The sequence below is a fragment of the Passer domesticus genome, chromosome 27 (genome assembly GCF_036417665.1).
Source record: "Passer domesticus isolate bPasDom1 chromosome 27, bPasDom1.hap1, whole genome shotgun sequence".
In the NCBI taxonomy this organism is placed as follows: domain Eukaryota; kingdom Metazoa; phylum Chordata; class Aves; order Passeriformes; family Passeridae; genus Passer; species Passer domesticus.
In genome coordinates this window covers 5,184,554-5,203,340 of record NC_087500.1, presented here as the reverse complement: position 1 = coordinate 5,203,340, position 18,787 = coordinate 5,184,554, and the positions used below count along the sequence as shown (strand labels likewise).

General features: G+C 50.4%; 1 protein-coding gene across 13 annotated transcripts in view; it reads right to left on the bottom strand.

Moving 5' to 3' along the window:
- The window catches only part of MAPT (microtubule associated protein tau), a 44,104-nt gene that overhangs the window by 19,350 nt on the left and 5,967 nt on the right, over positions 1 to 18,787 (bottom strand). For 11 of the 13 annotated variants that reach the window (XM_064399844.1, XM_064399839.1, XM_064399832.1 and 8 more), the window contains exons 2-5: positions 6,020 to 6,108; positions 4,725 to 4,811; positions 3,468 to 3,554; positions 1,927 to 1,992 (exon numbers count right to left, since the gene is read on the bottom strand). In XM_064399844.1, coding sequence (XP_064255914.1) covers positions 1,927 to 1,992; positions 3,468 to 3,554; positions 4,725 to 4,811; positions 6,020 to 6,065 — 286 coding nt within the window. In that variant the 5' untranslated portion in view covers positions 6,066 to 6,108. The remainder of the gene's footprint in view (positions 1 to 1,926; positions 1,993 to 3,467; positions 3,555 to 4,724; positions 4,812 to 6,019; positions 6,109 to 18,787) is intronic. The other 2 variants (XM_064399834.1, XM_064399838.1) reach the window with 2 other exon arrangements.

Genomic DNA, 18,787 nt, shown 5'->3' with positions numbered 1-18,787 from the left:
CCTCACAGAAGCCCTGCTGGCCTTCCCTCCCCTCGGGCACACACAGCACTGGCTTCAGAGCTCAAACCACCTCTGCCCTGCCCTTGGATCATTCCCAGTGCCCAGGAGCTGGGGAAGGGCACTCCCATGCCATGGCAGAGCAGGGAAAGGACTGGGGAGAAGAACTGTAGCAGGTTGGGACTGTGCACCCCTGAGAGCTCCCGGGCTGCTGCTCTGCCATCACCTGGGCTGAGGGACATTTGAACCCCAGAACCTGAGGCCACAGACACAAGATTTGTCTGTTTCTCTTTTCTTTTTTGGTGGGTGTGTGTGAAAGAGGGGATTCTGTTCTGTCACTGCTCTGTGCATGACACAGATCTTTACAATTCCACCCAACAACTGCTGCATGAAGGCAGGTCTTCCAACTGAGCTGGAGCTTTTCTCTTGGAAAACCCTTCAGGAAAACCCTTTCCCTGAAGGAAAGATGCCCTGAGCAATGGAGAATTCACCTGGGTACCTTGCTCTGGAGTCAACCAGCCCAAAAAGAATGTGCCTCTGGTGTTATGAGCTGGTTCAGCTTCAAGGACTCTTTGGTCTCTCTGAGCACTGACCAGGTAAAGAGCCCAAATCAGAGCCCTGAGATCACAACTGTGGCTTTGGCACATTAACAAACAAGACTAAAATGAGAAAAGATGAAGTCAAGACCGACTTGGCCTTTCATCAGTGTCCTCCCCATTTTAAGAGAAATCACAGTAAAGTGAAACAACCACACAAAGACCTTGTATGTGACAGCTGAAAGATCCTAGGACAAGGCAGAAAGGGCTTAGTAAAAACCTGGTGAGAAACACTAAAACCAGGGCAGAGAGAAGAGAGAACTTAACCCCTACACTGACAATCCTGATTTCTTTTTTATAAAGGAGCCACTATTTCATGTTTAGAAGAGATGACAGTCCAAAATCCACTGGCCAGGCAAGTACAGGTTTTATTCTAATTGCAGGGAGCAGAGTGCACAGAATTGTGCTCATCTGTGTGTGGAAAGCAACAACAACCTGAATTCTGCCCTGAGCTGAGAAGGCAAAACCTATTTACTTCTGTAAAAGACATGGATGTCTAAATGCACTAATGGAGCCGTGGAGAGGAAAGACACTGCTCAGCTGGAGGGAGTTGTTATGTTTACTGCACATTCGTAAAATGGCTTTTGACCAAGATTTTAAGCAGCACACTGAATTAGTGCTGTGGTGTACAGTGCAGGCAGGACAGAAACACCACAGGGAGTCTCAACCCCAGCACGGGGGGCTTTGGGAAAACAAATTTTCCATCAAGTCTGAATGAGGAGAGTCAAGAGAAACTTTGCAGGTAGCCACATGGTCCCTGGATAATTTTCAGCCCATCTAAGCAGACAGATAATGAATGCTGGGAGAACACCCACTGCCCACTGTGTCTGCCCTCCTCACTCACACTCCCCAAGACTGGGATGAGGAGAAAAATCCCTTCATGTTGAAGTCAGGGTGTGAGTGAGTAGGTTTGAGCCGTGTTTTACTTTAGAAAGTCACAGTAACTAAACAATTTGCTGGTTTCATGTGTGAGCACAGGGCCTGCACTGCCTCTGCTCAGTCTGAGCAGCTCCTCTGGCCCCAGCACATCCCAGCTCTGTCCATCAGCTTTTCCAGCCTGGAGAACACCCTGGTTTTGCAGCTGGACAAACAAGCACCGTGACTTTGTCCATCTGAGAGGGAAATCTGGTGTATGAGGAGCTGTAACTCCCTGAAATGAGCATGTTGGAACATCCCAAAGGTGTATGGCCCTCCTCTTCCAGGAACAGGGAGAGCTGCACAACTGCAGAGCAGGGCAGAGCGTTTCCTCACAGAACTAAATTCCCAAGCCACCATCAGCCAGCTGCACACGTGGGCAGCAGTGACTGGTCCCAGTGACAGACAATTCACCCACCTTGAGTGGCATCTCCTGCAGCGTGGTCCTCCAGGTTGGGAGTGGCTCCTACGCCCGCCTCTTCAGCTGCTCCCGGAGAAAGAAGGGGAAAAAACATGATCAAAATAAAGAGTTAAGTTTGAGCATGTGCCTGGAGAATGAATGTGCCTCCCTGCTGAGGCTGCCCAGCAGAATGAGCAGGATGTCTGCTGTGTCACAGCAGGGCAGCATCAGAGAGGAAATCTCCCCACAGCGATGATGGGTCTGGGGAGATCTGTTCAGCAGCGCTCTGCAGGCCAGAGCAGTGTTCCACCAGCTTCCACATCCTAAATGGCAGGTTAGCACAAGCTCTTCCAGGCAGAAAACAGGCTGTTAAGGAGCAAGGAAACTTGTGGATGTGTACCCTCCTCTACCCCCACCTGGCCTTTACACGGCCAGAGCACTCCCATGAGTGTCTCTTACCTGAGCTCTTCTTGGTGTCTGTGACCAGCCTGTGAACCCTGCCAAGGCTGTGTGAGACCAGTAATTCCAAGCCTGATACAAATCTAGAGAAATCCTGAGCTTCAGGACTACTGGTACATCAGAGAAGGATGGTTTTCTTCACAGTGATGATGGTTTGTCTCCACCAGCATTTTTTTCAGTTTATTCTTTGACTACTTTCAAACTAGCTTAAACAATTATATTGGTATGCCACAGTTCTCCAGCCAAACTAAGACTTCTTCTGTTTCCCCATTATTTTCCAAGCAGTTCAGGATACACTGGCTCCCTGGGACAGCCAGATCTTGCACCAGAGCCCCCTTGTTTCAGCCCAGGGCTCCACCAGCAGCTCAGGGACTGGATGCAGCACAGAAATGTCACTGCTGTGAGTTTGTTTCAGTGCTTGGCACTGGCAGAATCCCTCTTCTACCCGCTGCTTTTCTCAGGTCCTGCCTTTGCTTCCAGGCAAAGCCACTGGCTCTGGCACAGGGGACACGTCCTCGTTTTTCACACACAGACCTGCCCTCCCAGATCCTGCTCTCCCACACACAGCACTGCCACAGTCACTCCCTGCTCTGCCTCTGGAAGGCCCCATCCTTCCCTGCAAAACCAGGCCCAGGTGCAGGGACTGCCCACAGGGCATTCAGGCTGAATTAGCCACTTCACTCCCTCTGCATTATCCTGAAAAGCACTGCTGCAGTGGCCTGGTTTTCACCTGCCACTCCAAAGAGCCCAAGTGCTGCAGGACAGGCACCCAGGGGCTGCTGGCACGGGAACAACCTGGACCTGCAGGTAGGAGCCTGGAGGTGGGAGCCAAAGCCACCACAGAGACACCAGACAGAAGGATTGTCAGACGTGGAGCAGAGAAAGAGAGAAGAAAAGGCTGCGAGTTCCCCCCAGGATGGGGAAGGAAGAGGAGAGCTCCAAGTGAGGAATTTTCTGGAGAAGAAGGAAGCAGCACTGGGAGCAGCACTGGGAGCAGTGTCCCTGTGAGAGGTTTTGTGGTGCTGTCCCACAGCACCGACCAGTCCAGCTCTCTGCTCTGTCTGCAGCAAGAGATGAAGCTGCACCTTGGTCTCCCTCACCTGTGGTTCCTTCTGGGATCTCCCCGTGCTGTTCCACACCACCCTGATCCTCGTGGTCTCCTTCCTCCACTAAAGGTGCTGTGGCATCTGAAAAACAACACAGCTTTCACACAGCTGCTGAGAGGCAAAGCCCTCTGGAGGCCAGGATGTGCCTGAAGAACTTTGTGCTCAGAGGAGCACCCAGCTCCCTCCTTGAGCCAGTGGAGCTGGTGGGGGGAACAGCTAAGCATGACAAGGCAGAGCCAGAGCACAGGGACACCACGAGCTGCCCCTGCCACACAGCGTGCCACAACGTGCTCCCTACGCTTCTGACAGCTTTGCCTTTTTGTCCAAAAATCCACCACTACAAGCAGCCCCTGGTGCACAGAAATCCTGCACGGAGACACGGCTGGTGTGGAGCAGGACAGAGCAGCTCCCCTGGACCTGCACAGAACACCCCAGTGTGGCTGCATTGTGCTCTGGGGACACAGGGACACCCACTCCACCTGCCACAGGGGTGGCTGCTCGTCCTGACAGTCCCACTCCAGGTGGGGAGCAGGGTAACATCCCCTCCTGCACCAGATGGGTTTTGTGTCCTGATTTCTTGAGGCACTTTCCCAATCACTCAGCCCATGCTCAGCAGGACAGGGCTGGGACTGCTCAGCATCTCTGCCCAGCCTTCCTGCCTTTCAGAACAATCTTGCAAGCTGAAGGCTCTACCTCAAGTCTCCAAAGGCAGACTCTTGGGATTAAAGCAGCAAAAAGTGAAGGCAATTACAACAGTGAACAAGTGTCCGGACCACTCTGGATCAGAGTCTTTCTACCCACAAGGCATTCAGGACCTGGGGAGCACAGTGACACAAAGCTGTGTCACTCAACCCAGGACTGCTCCCAGCTGCCCTGCCAGGACCTTGCAGAGCCCCTGCAAAGTCTGCAGGAAACAAACCACAACTTCCTGAGCTGCAACGAACAATTCACCTTTCTTGCTCTGCAGCCCACTCTGCACCTTTAAAGCTCATGATCTCCTCCTGCAGCACAGCAAACACCACTGGTGATGAGACTAACAAAGGGGTTTCTCCTCCTGAGAAGCCCACCAGAAATGTCACGGCTGTGAGTTTGTTTCAGTGCTTGGCACTGGCAGAATCCCTTTTCTACCCGCTGCTTTTTTCAGTCCTGCCTGATGCTTCCAGGGAAAGCCACCAGGACACGGCATGGGGATGAGGTTTACCACGACCCCATCCATCATGGTTCCAAAGCAGAAAGTCAAAGAGCTCCCACCTTCCGTAGTTGGGGTGCTCTTAGCGTCAGATGTTTCAGAAACAGGCTCATCCGATCCATCATCGACTGGAATCTGAAGGGGATAGCCTGGAAAACATTCAAATACTTACAACAAGTCCTTGGCTATGAGCTGGGGGCTTACCAACTCTGATTGCCCAGATCCACAGCTGCAAGAAGCTGCAGCTGGAGAGTAAAAACCGCCTGAGCTAAAAGCAAGCAAAGCGTGAAAATGCCAACCAAAAGCACCGGGGTGACCACCAAAAGGAACGAACAGAAACCCACCAGCAAAAGAAAAGCCCAGTGAACTGGACAGGCAGAAACAGCAAAGCATGGCACAAGCAGGCAAGGAGATCTCAGCAACGTAAGGAGGAAAGATGTGCAGCTTCTGAGCCACTCCCAGGACTGCAAACCAGCCCAAGTGTGTGACAGGGCTGGTGCAGGACCACGTTCTGTGCCAAGAAAAGGTGGCAAAAGTCTTCTGGAAGAGCAGGGCAAGAGGCACAAGTCTCCCCCCTCAGCAAGGGTGCGGGCAAATCAAATAATGAGAGCTGGAAAAAGTGATTTGGAAAAGAAGAAGGGAAATCCCTGGGACCTGTGATGTGTGAAACAAGCTGAGAGGAGCTGCCGGACCGCAGCAGAGCCAGCATGGATGGAGGCTGTGGATTCTCTCCAGGACAGAGGCCATCCATTTATCTGGTCAAAGAGGTGTCCAAAGCACCTCAAGAAAAGGAAATTAAGATGATGGAGCATAGCCAGGAGTGAGTCCCACCAGGTTTGCTGGCAGTGCGGGTTTCCAAGCTCAGCTGTGGAGCACGGTGGAATGAGAAAGGAAAAGCTTCTGAAGAAATGCAGGTCTGAAATATGGTGAGGAAGACTCTAGCATGGCCCCCACTCCCAGAGCTCTCTGTTCAGCTGTCCCCAGGTCCCTGTGCAGGTGAGGAAAGCAGGCAGCAAGCAGCATCCTCGAGCTGTGACCCCGAATTAAAACAGTGCTGTGTTTCCTTAGCAAACTGAGGAGTGAACACAAACACACTTGCAAAGCTGCAGCAGTGGGATCATCCCTAGCCTGGATACCAGGGGTTGTTCTGCTCAGTGGACACTGAGACCCACAAGCAGCATTTTGCTGTGACTGTGCATGTTGGAGCATCCTGAGGGCCCCCCGTGGTGCCCTGGCAGCAGCCAGCTGACCCACAGCGTCCTTCCAGGCCCCCTGCACCACCATGCCCTTCTCCCTCTCCCTCCTTAGCTCAGCACGGGCCCAGGCAGGTCCTTCACCACCTCCTGGACGTGCTCACCTGATGAGAAGTGTTTTTCCTGGCCAGGCGCGTGATCCTCCATCATGGTGGTGTCCTGAGGCTGCTCTGCCACTTCTCAGCAAAGGTACCTGAAAAGGAGAGTAAAAACTAACACCCATTAGGCAAAACCTGGCACGACAGGAGCAAAGGGAAGGTCTGGCCATTCCTGCACAAGCAAAAGCGTGTGCCAGGCACTGCATCCCTCACAACAAACACAGAGGCAACTCCTGCCAGCTGCATTCAAGTTCCACGGGTATTTGGGATGTGCCAAGCAAAATGCCCACCCTAGTGCAGCCAGGACACTGCCCTGGCACAGCTTTGCCTCAGGAGGTCCCTGAGAGCAGCAGGCTGACTCCTGGCTCCCAGTTTAAGAGGTGGATTTGCTGGTGAGGTGTGATGCTGCTGTGGGAAGGGATCCTTCCATCCCTGGGGATTCACCCAGCAGCGATACACAGCTACAAGACACTCAGCATCTTAAAAACCATCCAAAAGTGACACATGGGGGGACAGCAGGAGTACCCAGAGATGGATTTGGGGCTCTTAGAGGAGAGGGTCTCGCTCAGCTGTGGCTGTGAGGGGACACACAGTCCCTGCTTTAACCCCAAACCCTTCCTGCAGGGCTCAGAGAGCCCCACACTGCACAGAGCAAAGCAGCAGCTCTGGGTGGAGGCAGGAAAACCTCCCAGCCCTTTTTCTGAACTGCATTGATCTGCAAAAGGAAATGAAGCCTCCAACAACCATTATCTGCCCCAAGGCACAGGGCTCAGCTCTGTGCTGGACGGACAGACAGTGCTTTTAGCTGCCTTCCTAAGAGCTGCTTAATTACAGCCATTGGCAGTGATTAATAATCAGCTATCAGTGTGATCACATGCTTGCCGTGACCATCAGGGACAGTGGATCCAGCAGTGGAGCTCAGGTTACCAGCAGCAAGGAGGAAACTTGTGGTTTTGTGTGCTGGCAGCAAATTAACTGCATCTATGGAACCACACAAGAGAAACTCCAGGGCCAGCAAGCAGATCTCTCACCCAGCTTTTCTTAAGCCTTAGCAAGATGACTCTGCAATTTAATTACTGCCTTAGACAGCTACAAAGCCATTGGACAGGACTGGAGAACCAAGGAAGAACTTGCACTGGGGAATGAAATCACCCATAAAAATGGAGGTAAAAAATAAGAAAAATTAAGTATTTAATTTCTGCTGGTGCTGTGATTCAGCAGAGGCAGGGGGCTGCTGTGGGCAGGGCTGGGGGTCACCTGCTGGACTGGCCAGGCAGTGCCAGGGCTCTCCAGCACAAAGGGAGGGCCAGGGCTGGGCAGAGCAGCTGGGGATGCTGCTCCTGCCTGTGCTGCTCTGTTCAGGTGAGCACTCCATGTGTGGAGACACGAGGCTTGACTCCATCTCAGAAGGCTGATTTATTATCTTATTATAATAAATTATATATTATATTAATGATAATTACCAATATATATTATATATTATATAATATATATTGATATAATCAATATAATATATAATAATATATTATCAATATAATATAAAATAATAGTATAATATCAATATAATGTCAATATAAAATAATAATATCTTATCAATAATAATTAATTATGATATACTATATTAAAATACTACATAAAAACTATACTAAAAGAATAGAGAGAAAAGAATGATCAGAAGGCTACAAAGAATAAGAATAGAATAGAATAGAATAGAATAGAATAGAATAGAATAGAATAGAATAGACTGCATAACAAAATCCTGTGACTGCTCACAGCCTCGGTACTGGTGGCTGTGATTGGTCATCAAGTGAAAACAACCCACACAGACTAATAAAAAATACACCTGTTGCATTCCACAGCAACAAATAATTATTATTTGCATTTCTTTCCTGAGGCCGTCGGCTCTCAGGAAGGAGAAACCCTACCAAAAGATTTTTCATAAAATATCATACTAACACTGCTGAGGGCCAGGCAGGGCAGCCCCCACTCCCACCCCCACCATGGCACGGCACGATGCAGCTCGGGAGGATGCAGCATTAATTTTTCAGCGCCAAGAGAGGCAGAGCTGCCTTCCTTTTACAGGGAAAAAGCACTGAGAACACCGAGGTCCATCCCTGAAGCACTCAGGGGGCCCTGGGGCACCCCAAAGCCAGGGAATGCCCCAGTGCCCCTTCCCTCAGACACAGGGGTTTGGGGACGAGGCCTGGATGGCTCTGGAGAGCAGAAACATCTCCCAGCAGATGGAGCACAGCGTCCTCCTGCTGCTCCTGAGGGTCCCCTGCTCCTCCGTGGGCAACAAAACCACCTCCAGCTGGCACAGGAGGGAGGGAGAGCCTCAGCCTGGCCCTGGGTTTTCACCCAGGTAATCAATTCACATGACCAAAGGGAATTGGAACCTTATGAAAATGACATATTCTCAAAGACGGACTGAAAATTCTGAAAGGAGTCCACAATTAGAATCCTCTTTGTTTTTCCTTTTGAGTGGGGGAAGGGGAAATCCCTCTCAGAGAAAAACATAACATCAAGGGAAAAGAAATATTCTAAAATATTCTTAAAAATGCAAAAGCAGCCCCGCCTCGGAGCAATGGCTCGGTGATGCATAATTAGAGCAAAGAAAGCTGCAGAGAGATAAACTTGAACAGCACCCTCTGCATGGCAGATAAAGCACAAACCCTGCAAAGAACCTTATCCATCCCCAGCAGAGCTATTCTCCTTAGCCAGGGACACTATCTAAAAAGCAACAGCCTATCCTATAATTAACAACTCCTCCAAGCCTCACATTTTCCACACCTGAAGCCTGCCTCAAAGCCCACCCAGTGCCACCCTGCCATGGCCAGGGACACTTCCACTGTCCCAGGTGCTCCCAGCCCTGCCCAGCCTGGCCCTGGGCACTGCCAGGGATCCAGGGGCAGCCCCAGCAGCTTTGGCACCCTGACAGGGGTGAACACCCTCCTAATATCTACTCCAAACCTCCTCTCTCAGTTTGAATCCACTCCCTTGTCCTGTCACTGCAGGTCCTTGGAAACACTTCCCAGTGCTCCCAGTTTCCCACGGGCGCTGGGAAATGAGGCCAGCCCAAAGCTGCTCTTTGCCCCCGGCCACCAAAGAGGCAGAAGGACTGGGCACAGCCAGGGCACCACCCTGGGGAAGCCAAAAAAACCCCAAAAAAGCCTCCAGCAGCCTCTGCCTGGCGAGGCTCAGTGCCCACACCGAGGCTGGCTGCCCAGAAAGTTCCTCTGCAGCGGAAGGGAGACAAACCCAAGGCTGCAGAAAAGGTGAGACCCACGTGCCCCGCTGAGGGCAGGGGGACAGGGCAGCTCCAGCGGGGTGATCTGTGCCAGGCACCACCAGCCCTGGCACAAAGGAGAGGGGCAGAGCCCCCCAGAGCCCCCCTGTGCCAGGGGAAGAGCGGGCACAGCCCGGGGGACACGGCCCGGGACTGTCCCCAGGCAGAGCAGGGACAATCCCAGGATCACAAGGCTGGGCCAGAGGCTCGGCTTACACAGCCCAGCCCAAAATAAACCCGGCCTTGGCAGCGCTGCCTGCGGGGGTGCAGGGGCCCTGGGGCACAGGGGCGAGAAAACGCAGGAAAAGGAAAGGAACCCTGCAGCAGCAGGAGGGTGCAGTGCCCGGGGAGGTGCTGGGTGGATTTGCACGCTCTGGGGATCACCAGTGACACGCCAGGCAGCTGCACCCCTCGTGCCAGCCACAAAATACACAAAAAATACCCACAAAATACACAAAATACCCACAAAATACCCGCAAAATCCACAAAATACCCAAAATACCCAAAATACCCACAAAATACCCACAAAATACACAAAATACCCACAAAATATCCAAAATACCCAAAATACCCACAAAATATCCACAAAATACACAAAATACCCATAAATACCCAAAATACACAAAATACCCCCAAAATACCCCAAATACCCATAAATACACAAAATACCCACAAAATACCCAAAATACCCATAAATACACAAAATACCCACAAAATACCCGCAAAATACACAAAATACCCACAAAATACCCAAAATGCCCAAAATACCCATAAATACACAAAATACCCATAAATATACAAAATACCCACAAAATACCCAAAATACACAAAATACCCACAAAATAAAAAATACTCACAAAATACCCACAAAATAAAAAATACCCAAAAAATACCCATAAAATACCCAAAATGCCCACAAAATACCCCAAAAATACCCACAAAATACCAAATACCCACAAAATACACAAAAAATACCCACAAAATACCCAAAATACCCACAAAATATCAACAAAATATCCACAAAATACCCACAAAATACCCAAGTGATCACCCAGGTAACTCCCAGACGTGGCCAAGCCTCTTGGCTATTGTCTCTGCTCAGCATCTTCCTTCCCCGTTATTTAATCAGAAAGGGCACAAAGCACTCGCTCTTGTTGTTAAAAATGAAAATTCAACAAACACGAGCCAAGTGTTACCTCTGAAAGGTGATCAAACACTAACAGGGCTCTAAAAAAACCATCATTCCATCTGAATTACATAATTAAAACAGAGTGACAGCACCGTGAAACAACACCAGCCTGAAAGGCTGTTCATAATTCATAAGCAACTTCCTTTTCATCTCCTTTGTGTACTTCTCCAAGCACTGTTTTTCCCAGAAGCTGACAGAGGAAGGAATATGGACGATGATCTCATTAATTGCAGGCACTAATATGCAGCGAGCTGAGAAATTACATGGAATTTCAGGATATCTAGTCAAGAGGACAGAAAACTTTTAGGTTCAAAGACAGACAGATGCCCTCTTGGAGCAACAGGACAGAGTTGCAAAAGAAATTGTCTCCAAAATGTATTTTTTATTTTTTATTTTTATAATTTTTCCATATTTATTATAGTTTAAGTAACTCCTTGAAGGTCTGAAACTTTTGTCCTTTTCTCCAGGGACTGGACACTTTTCTAAGAGACACGAGATGGGTTTGGGCTCACAGCAGAACAGCTTTTGGAGTCTCATCACAGCAGCAGGGACATCCATTTTCTTTTCCTGTCACTCCATTCCCCCATGTCCCTCTGAGACCAACACAAATCAAAGCTGCTCAGAGCCAAGAGCTCTGCCAGGGGTCACCACGGGGGTCTGCAGAGCAGGCTCGTGGCCAGAGAAAAGCCAAGGAACACTCACCCGCATGCTGGTAAGTTCCTCAGGGTTGCTGAGAATTAAACTAACAGAATTTGCCATCCCAAATCAGCTTAGGCCCAGTTCAGCAGCTGCCTCAGAGCAGGGTAGCAATTAGAGACCAGATTATCCAACACAAAACCCCAGCCTGAGCTGCAGGAGAGGGGGAATGGCTTTGTCTGCACGTCTCCTCTCTGCCCAAATAAAACAACTGGGACCTGCTCCACCTCCCCCAAAACCTGAGCATCTCCATTTCCACCTGCAGCACCTCCTGGCACTAAATGGATCTTCCTTCCTTGATCTTCCACCCTTTCTTAATTTCCTTCTGATTTCTGGCCTGGTTGACCTGTCCAACCTTTCCCAAGACCAGCGCGGAGCCCAGGCTCCCCCTGAGCTCTCAGAGGGCATTTCAGGGTGCTGACCCCCCACATCACCCAGCTCATTTCCACAACACGATGCAAAAATCAGGCTGCCCCTAAGCCCACCAACTTTAGGTAGATTAGGGCTCTGATCAGAAGGGCTTACGTGGCAGCAGCAAAGGAAGCAGCAGCAGTTTTAAAGGCTGCCCTGTGTGCTCAGCAGGCTCTTTGCAGAGAGGGGAGAGAAGCCTCTTTGGCAGGGATTTGCCAGGCTGCCTTAGGATTTCTTCCCACCCCCTGCTACAGCATCTCGCAGTCGTGCATCCCACTGATGGTCGATGGGGGGGATAAATTCTTCCTCCCCAAAATCCTGCTTGCTTGGGAAGCCTTTAAGCAGTTGAACACGCAGAGCGGATCAAAGAGAAGGCAGATCTTATTTACCAGCTAATTCTCTTTGACTCTTCCCATCCCAGGCTGAGCCCAACCTGCTGCACATCACAGCATCCCCCCTGCTGCTGCAGGTTTAAGGCAGGCTCGACAGCTCTCAGCCTTGCAGCAGTCATTATTCAGCCAGCAGAAAATGCTGGAAGGCTGATATTCCCCCAGCAGTGCCTTTGCAAGGCTGGGCTTGTGCCCAGGTGTGGCTGCAACACCAGGCATGGAAGAGGCCACGACAGAGCCACAGACTGCTCCCCCAGCCTGCCCACTGCCACCAAAAAGGATGGGGAGAGGGAAAAGAGGGAAAAGAAATTCCCAAAAAATGCCCCTGGAGCGTGAATGAATTGGGACAATCGATGGCACAACAGCTGTGCTGCCCCATCAAGTGGCTGCTTTACCTGAGGAGGCAGAAATGGCTTTTGGAGAGATGGCACTGCCTGAAGGAAGAAAAGCAGGCATCCATCCCCACTGACTGACAGCTGCCACGCTCCCCCGTGTGGCTCCTGTGGAATTGTAAGGGATGTGCTTGGGATGAGCAGCAGAGGACAGAGCTGCTGGCAGAGCAGCCTGGGACAGGAGCCTGGGAGGGCACTGAGCACTGCTACATCCCTCCTGAGCTCGCTGCAAGGTAATTCAGCCAATCAAAGAGCTGAGAAACACCCCAAAAGTCACTCTGTCAGCCAGCCTCACAGCACCAGGAGGGTGAGAATCCCCAGCCAGGCAGAGCTGAGCCCCAGGCAGAGCTCGCTGCACCTCGCAGGGTGATCCATCCATCCATGGGTTCCATCCATCCATCCATGGATTCCATCCATCCATCCATCATCCATCCATCCATCCATCCATCCATCCATCCATCCATCATCCATCCATCCATCCATCCATCCATCCATCCATCCATCCATCATCCATCCATCATCCATCCATCATCCATCCATCCATCCATCCATCATCCATCCATCCATCCATCCATCCATCCATCATCCATCCATCATCCATCCATCCATCCATCCATCATCCATCCATCCATCATCCATCCATCCATCATCCATCCATCATCCATCCATCCATCCATCCATCCATCCATCCATCATCCATCCATCCATCCATCCATCCATCCATCCATCCATCATCCATCCATCATCCATCCATCATCCATCCATCCATCCATCCATCATCCATCCATCCATCCATCCATCCATCCATCATCCATCCATCATCCATCCATCCATCCATCCATCATCCATCCATCCATCATCCATCCATCCATCATCCATCATCCATCCATCCATCCATCCATCCATCATCCATCCATCCATCCATCCATCCATCCATCCATCCATCATCCATCCATCATCCATCCATCCATCCATCCATCCATCATCCATCCATCCATCCATCCATCCATCCATCCATCCATCATCCATCCATCATCCATCCATCCATCATCCATCCATCCATCCATCCATCCATCATCCATCCATCCATCCATCCATCCATCCATCCATCCATCCATCATCCATCCATCCATCCATCCATCCATCCATCCATCCATCCATCATCCATCCATCCATCATCCATCCATCCATCCATCCATCCATCCATCCATCCATCCATCCATCCATCCTGGGGTGTCTGAGGCAGGCTGTCAGCAGAGTCTCCTTGGCTCTGCTCTCCCTCCTCACAGCAGCTCCATTTCACAGCAGATCTGGGCAGCACAGCCCAGCAGGGGCAGCACAGCTCTGCCCACCCGGCTGTCCCAGCACAGCAGCACCCAGGGGTGCACACAGCCAGGGCTGGGGACATCCCTGCAGCCTGAGGGGGTCAAACACAAGCCCTGGGCCACCTGCAGGGTGCAGAGGTGAAGTTAAGTGGTCTGTATTTGGCTGCAAAATCTGCCAGGCCAGCGCTGTGCCAGCACCAGCCACCACCCAGCTGCACCTGAGCCCCCCAAGTTTTGCCTCAGGCTCAAAAAAGACATTGTGAGACACAAGGTATGTGTTTACTGCTTACTTTGATCTCAGCTGCTCCTCTTTCTTTGATTTCACAGTGCTGACAACATTTGCTGCGCCCTGACAGAAGTTCTGTGAATATTCAATGCTGCCACAGTAATGAAGATATTAAATATGAAAGATTCTTCATGCCACAGCCCCAGTCTAGTGAGCGACCCCAGCCAGAGCAGAGCAGACAGAACCAGGAGAGCCCATGAACGTTGCAGGAGATTTTCAGGGGAAACATTCTTCACGGATTGGGCCATCATTTCTGAAGTTATTTTGAGCTGTTTCAGCACATGGATAGAAAATAAAATGATGACAACGACACCATCTGCTGCAGCTACTGTCACGCCACCATGGCTGGCATGGCTCTGGCAGCGACAGAAAGCCTGTCCCAGGGGAGAAGCCAAGGCAGGTGAGGCTCCCCAGGGATCCCTGCTCTCCTCCTGCAGGATCCAAGGCTGACTGCAAATATTAAAATTAATATTATGTTATGTTACAAAGTTGTGCTGTATTAATTTCCCTAAGTAGTGTGTTAAATATAGTTTTAGGTTATAACATAATGTTATAATAGAAACTATGCTATGTAAGATATTTTTTTTAAGGAGAGGACTCATGGAGATAGCAGCCACAGGACACCTAAATCTTTCAGAGAAAAAGAATTTATTGCTCTCTTATTTGAAGAAATTAACTTCTTCCCACCTCGCTCAGCCCTGAAGATGCCATCAGGATTCAGAGGAAGAAGTTGACACTGACCAGACAGAATCCTATGTTTGAATAGAATTTATGCATCATGTATGAGATGTATGAATATCCAACAGGCTGTGGCTTTTAAGGGTTAATCCTCTGTTAACTTGTGTCCTTTTTCGGGCTTATTTTGCCCAGAAAAAGGTACCCAGACTGTCTGTAACTCTTTGTTTTTATTGTCTCATATTGTCCTGAATCCTAATTGTCCTAATTTTTATCACTATTTTTATAACCATCTCATTACTATTAAACTTTTAACAATTTAAAAACAAGTGACTGGCGTTTTTCACACTGCAGAAGTGGATCCCAGGGTGCCGTGGCAGCGACAGTTCTCCAGAGGGACAGGACAGGGCGTCCAGAGCAGCGCAGGAACAGAAGTTCCCAGCCTGAAAAAGGCCAGCTCTCCCCATCCACCGTGCTCATTTCACCAAGCCATCACTTGCAGCCACTTGACCCCCCAAACTGGGCACCAGGCAGTGCCTGGCCCCCGTGCCCAGCTCTGGAGGGTGACTGGCAGCGCTGGAATGCAGCAGGAGCTCACCAGGACACTCTATAAATACAGAGAAAGGGTCGGGCACGCTCGACACACTGGTTCCTTGGCCTAGAAAGCAACAAACAGGTCAGACCTCAGCAGCTTTCGGGGCTCCAGCAGGACCTGTCCTCACCCCAAACGCCACCAAGAAACCAGAGCGGGCTCTGCCATGCCTGCTTCAGCTTCTGTCTGGCTCTGCTGAATTATTTTTGTTTTTCGTGACTCAGAGGCTCTTCAGATGAGGTCAAAAGTCACAGTGTGTTTCCCGAACATCATCTTTCATTCTTTAATGCCAAAAGACAACAGACAATAGGACATTCATCAAGTGGTTCTGCTTTGCTTTTATGTTGTTGCATAACAGCAGAAAAACACTGCTCCCTAAAATGTTCACAACTGTATTCACTAAAAGGAAAAGCTCCATTTTTTTTTTATTAAATCTGTATCAGGTCAGTAAGAAGATAAATGCAGGGGGGGGGAAAAAAAAGCCTAATCTGGAAAAGCTCAAGAGGGAAAACAAACAAACAAACATCAGCAGGAGAGCTGAGCGTAGGGATGAGAAACTCCAATTTCTGACAGGGAGGGGAGGGACAGGGACATGCCAGCTCAGGGGAGGCAGGTGGGCACCCCAGCAGCTTCACACCCCCCGAGCACCTGGGAGCTCCAGCCCAGGAGCTGCTGATCCCACAAGGATCAACCAGGCACCGGTGCCTGTTCCTGCTCGTGTTTTACACACCACGACACGAACAGCAAGGGATTTGTGATGGGAGATGGCTGTGTCTCCCCACAGCCTGCACGAGGTCACAGAATCTGAGAGCCAGAGCTCTTCCTTCTGACACAAAACCCCGACAGAAGCTGCATTTGTACCTTTATTTCTCCTAACAAGGGAGCACAGTTCGTGCTGAGGCACAAGACAAACGAGGATTTTACAGTAAGGATGAACAGCAAATAAAAACCTTTATACCAAAACATCCCGACTGAGCTCTTGGATGTCTCTCCCCAGCTGGTCTTTGCCCAGTTTGGGCCACTTGGGATGACAATCAAGCAGCAATCTGTGTTGTCTTGATTTTAGTTTTATGGGGCCGATGAGCAGATTCACAGCACAAGCAGATGCAGGCAGTGTGACTAAGTGACAACCCACATGGGAACACGGACCATAAATTCAGCCTAAGAGTTGTAAAACCACTATTTCCCCTCCTAACCCAAAGGCTAAAGGAGGAGAAAGTTAAAAAAAAAGAAAATCCATAATCCACATGCATTTCATCTTCCCCAGGAATTAGCCCAGTTGGTGCTAATCTCTCTTCTCACAGGGATGAGGGAAATTGTCCGAATTTAAGCCTGCCCCAAGTCTCGGAATTCCAGCTCAATCTCCCCCAGTACATTTGTTAAAAATAAACGAGGTGCAATCGGCCTCCTCGGGGATTTTATCCTCTTTCAGCTCTAAAAGCAGCTCTGCTGTCACATGTATGCCATGTACAAAGGCACCGCCTGCCTCCCAGCCTCACTTCTGCCCCAAAATAATCCCACTCCTGCTCTCGGGTTACCATTCATGTTCCGAGGGGTCACGGGCTCTCTCTCCATCACTAAAACAAAGGCTGGAAGACGCAGGGCTTGCCGGCGTGTCAGCACTGCTTGTTTTTATCGTGGATGAATGGAGCCAGCCTCTTTGGAGAGGCTCTGGCCACACCTAAAGCCATGGCTTTGTCATCCCTTATCGAGGCAGGCAGGAGCCTCCTGCCCTCCCCACCGAGCCAAAAGCTTCACCCACCTCACACAAGTGCCCCTTTTTCCTGATGAGAAGCATCCATGGCTTTTTTTCCTGACTGCAGCACTCCCCTGCCAAGCAATCCTTACTCAAAAAGTCACTTTACACCCACCAGCTCCCTCCCAGGCCTGGTGTTCCCCCCTCCCCGGGCACTGGGGAGGTGCTGCTCACCTGGACACGCACACCACAACCCCACAGCGGGATTTTTCCCTTTAAGAACTTAAGCACCAGAAGGCTCCTGGATGCTGAGAGAGCAAACAAGCCCAGGGAGTCCAAAACTCCTCTGTGAACACGAGCAGCAGTGGCTAATGCAACCTGCTCTGGAGCTGAGCACGGCCTCAGACAGCCGTGACAATAAGCCCTGTTATTAGACACAAAAGCAGTGACATATTTGAGAGATTAAGCATTAATAAGTGCCTTCACATTAAAGAGTATTCATTCTTCACCTCCTGCCTGGAGGAACCTGGGGGAAGGGAGGAGCTGGCAAAGTAATCCAGCTACTACTGAAATGGGGGGAAAAGCAGAACTCATGCAAAGTAAGCTCCAAAACCATGAAATAAGGGTGCAGCTCAGCAATTCCCGAGGCTGGAATTCCACATCCTGCAGGGAGCTGGGTCCCCACCTTGGCAGGGTTTAAAATGGGAGGATGAGAGGGCAGGAACAGGAGAGATGGATGAGGCAGGAGAGCAGACAGGACAGCATGCCCAGGTGTGCTCGGACCAGGCACGAGCCCAAGATGCTGCTTGGGATGAGAACAAAACCAGGGAGCAGCACGGACTCCTGTGCTCACAGCTGCTCTTTTTGGATCACCCACCCACCACCACCAGAACCCTGCAGGGCTCCACAAACCCCAGAGTCACTCCCTTTGTCCAACATCCTCATTTTGGCCCCAATACCCTCATTCTGGTCCCATCCTCCCTAAATCTGTTCTCCCAGGCAGTGACTCCAAGCCATGCCACAGCTTGAACAGATTTTACCTGCTTTCCTTTTTGCCCCAACAGCAACATTTATTACTTCTGCCTATTCACGCCTGCCAGGCTCCCCATTATTACACCGGGAAATGCTGAGGGAAAACCGTGTAGTTTTCTGTCCAATTTGGAGACGTCCATTGTTAAAAGCTTCTTGTACAAATCCCTTCAGGCAGCTCCAGGCAGCACCCTTTGTCATGCTGATGAGGCAGGAGGTAAAACCACATATAAGCAGTAACTTCAGAGGGCAGAATTTGCTCAGGGTAGAGTCTGCCCTTGGATTCAGAGTCAAGGAGTGGGAGCTGAAAATCAACCACAAAAGGCAATTCTGACTTTGGATTAAATCCCAGCTTTGGGCTCACTAGCACCACAAACTGCAGCTGCCAGCAGAGAGCACGAGAAGCTCCAGCTCTGCCACAGCACCCAGTTTCCTCTCAGGTCTCACCTTAAAGCACTCAGGTAACTCAATCCCAGCAACTCTCAGCCCATCACACCCAGGGTCTGAGCAGGGTAATGAAACCCCGGGCTCCGGCAGGGAGGAGTCAGCACTTTGTACCAGGTGGGTCAGCACCAGCCACATTTCCAAATCTTACACTTCCTTCTCTTCTGGCCATACCAAAGCCAAGTACAGCTCCAGATATAAATGTCATTTTTATACTAAGGCTCCTCACAGAACCCTGAGTGGACACAAACACAGACCAGCCTCCAGGAAGGAAATCCCTCCAGATTATCCCTTCTCTTGGGACAGTCTCCTCTGGCAGCTCTCCTGTCACTGCCGTGGTCTCCAGCTAGCACAAAGAGCAGGA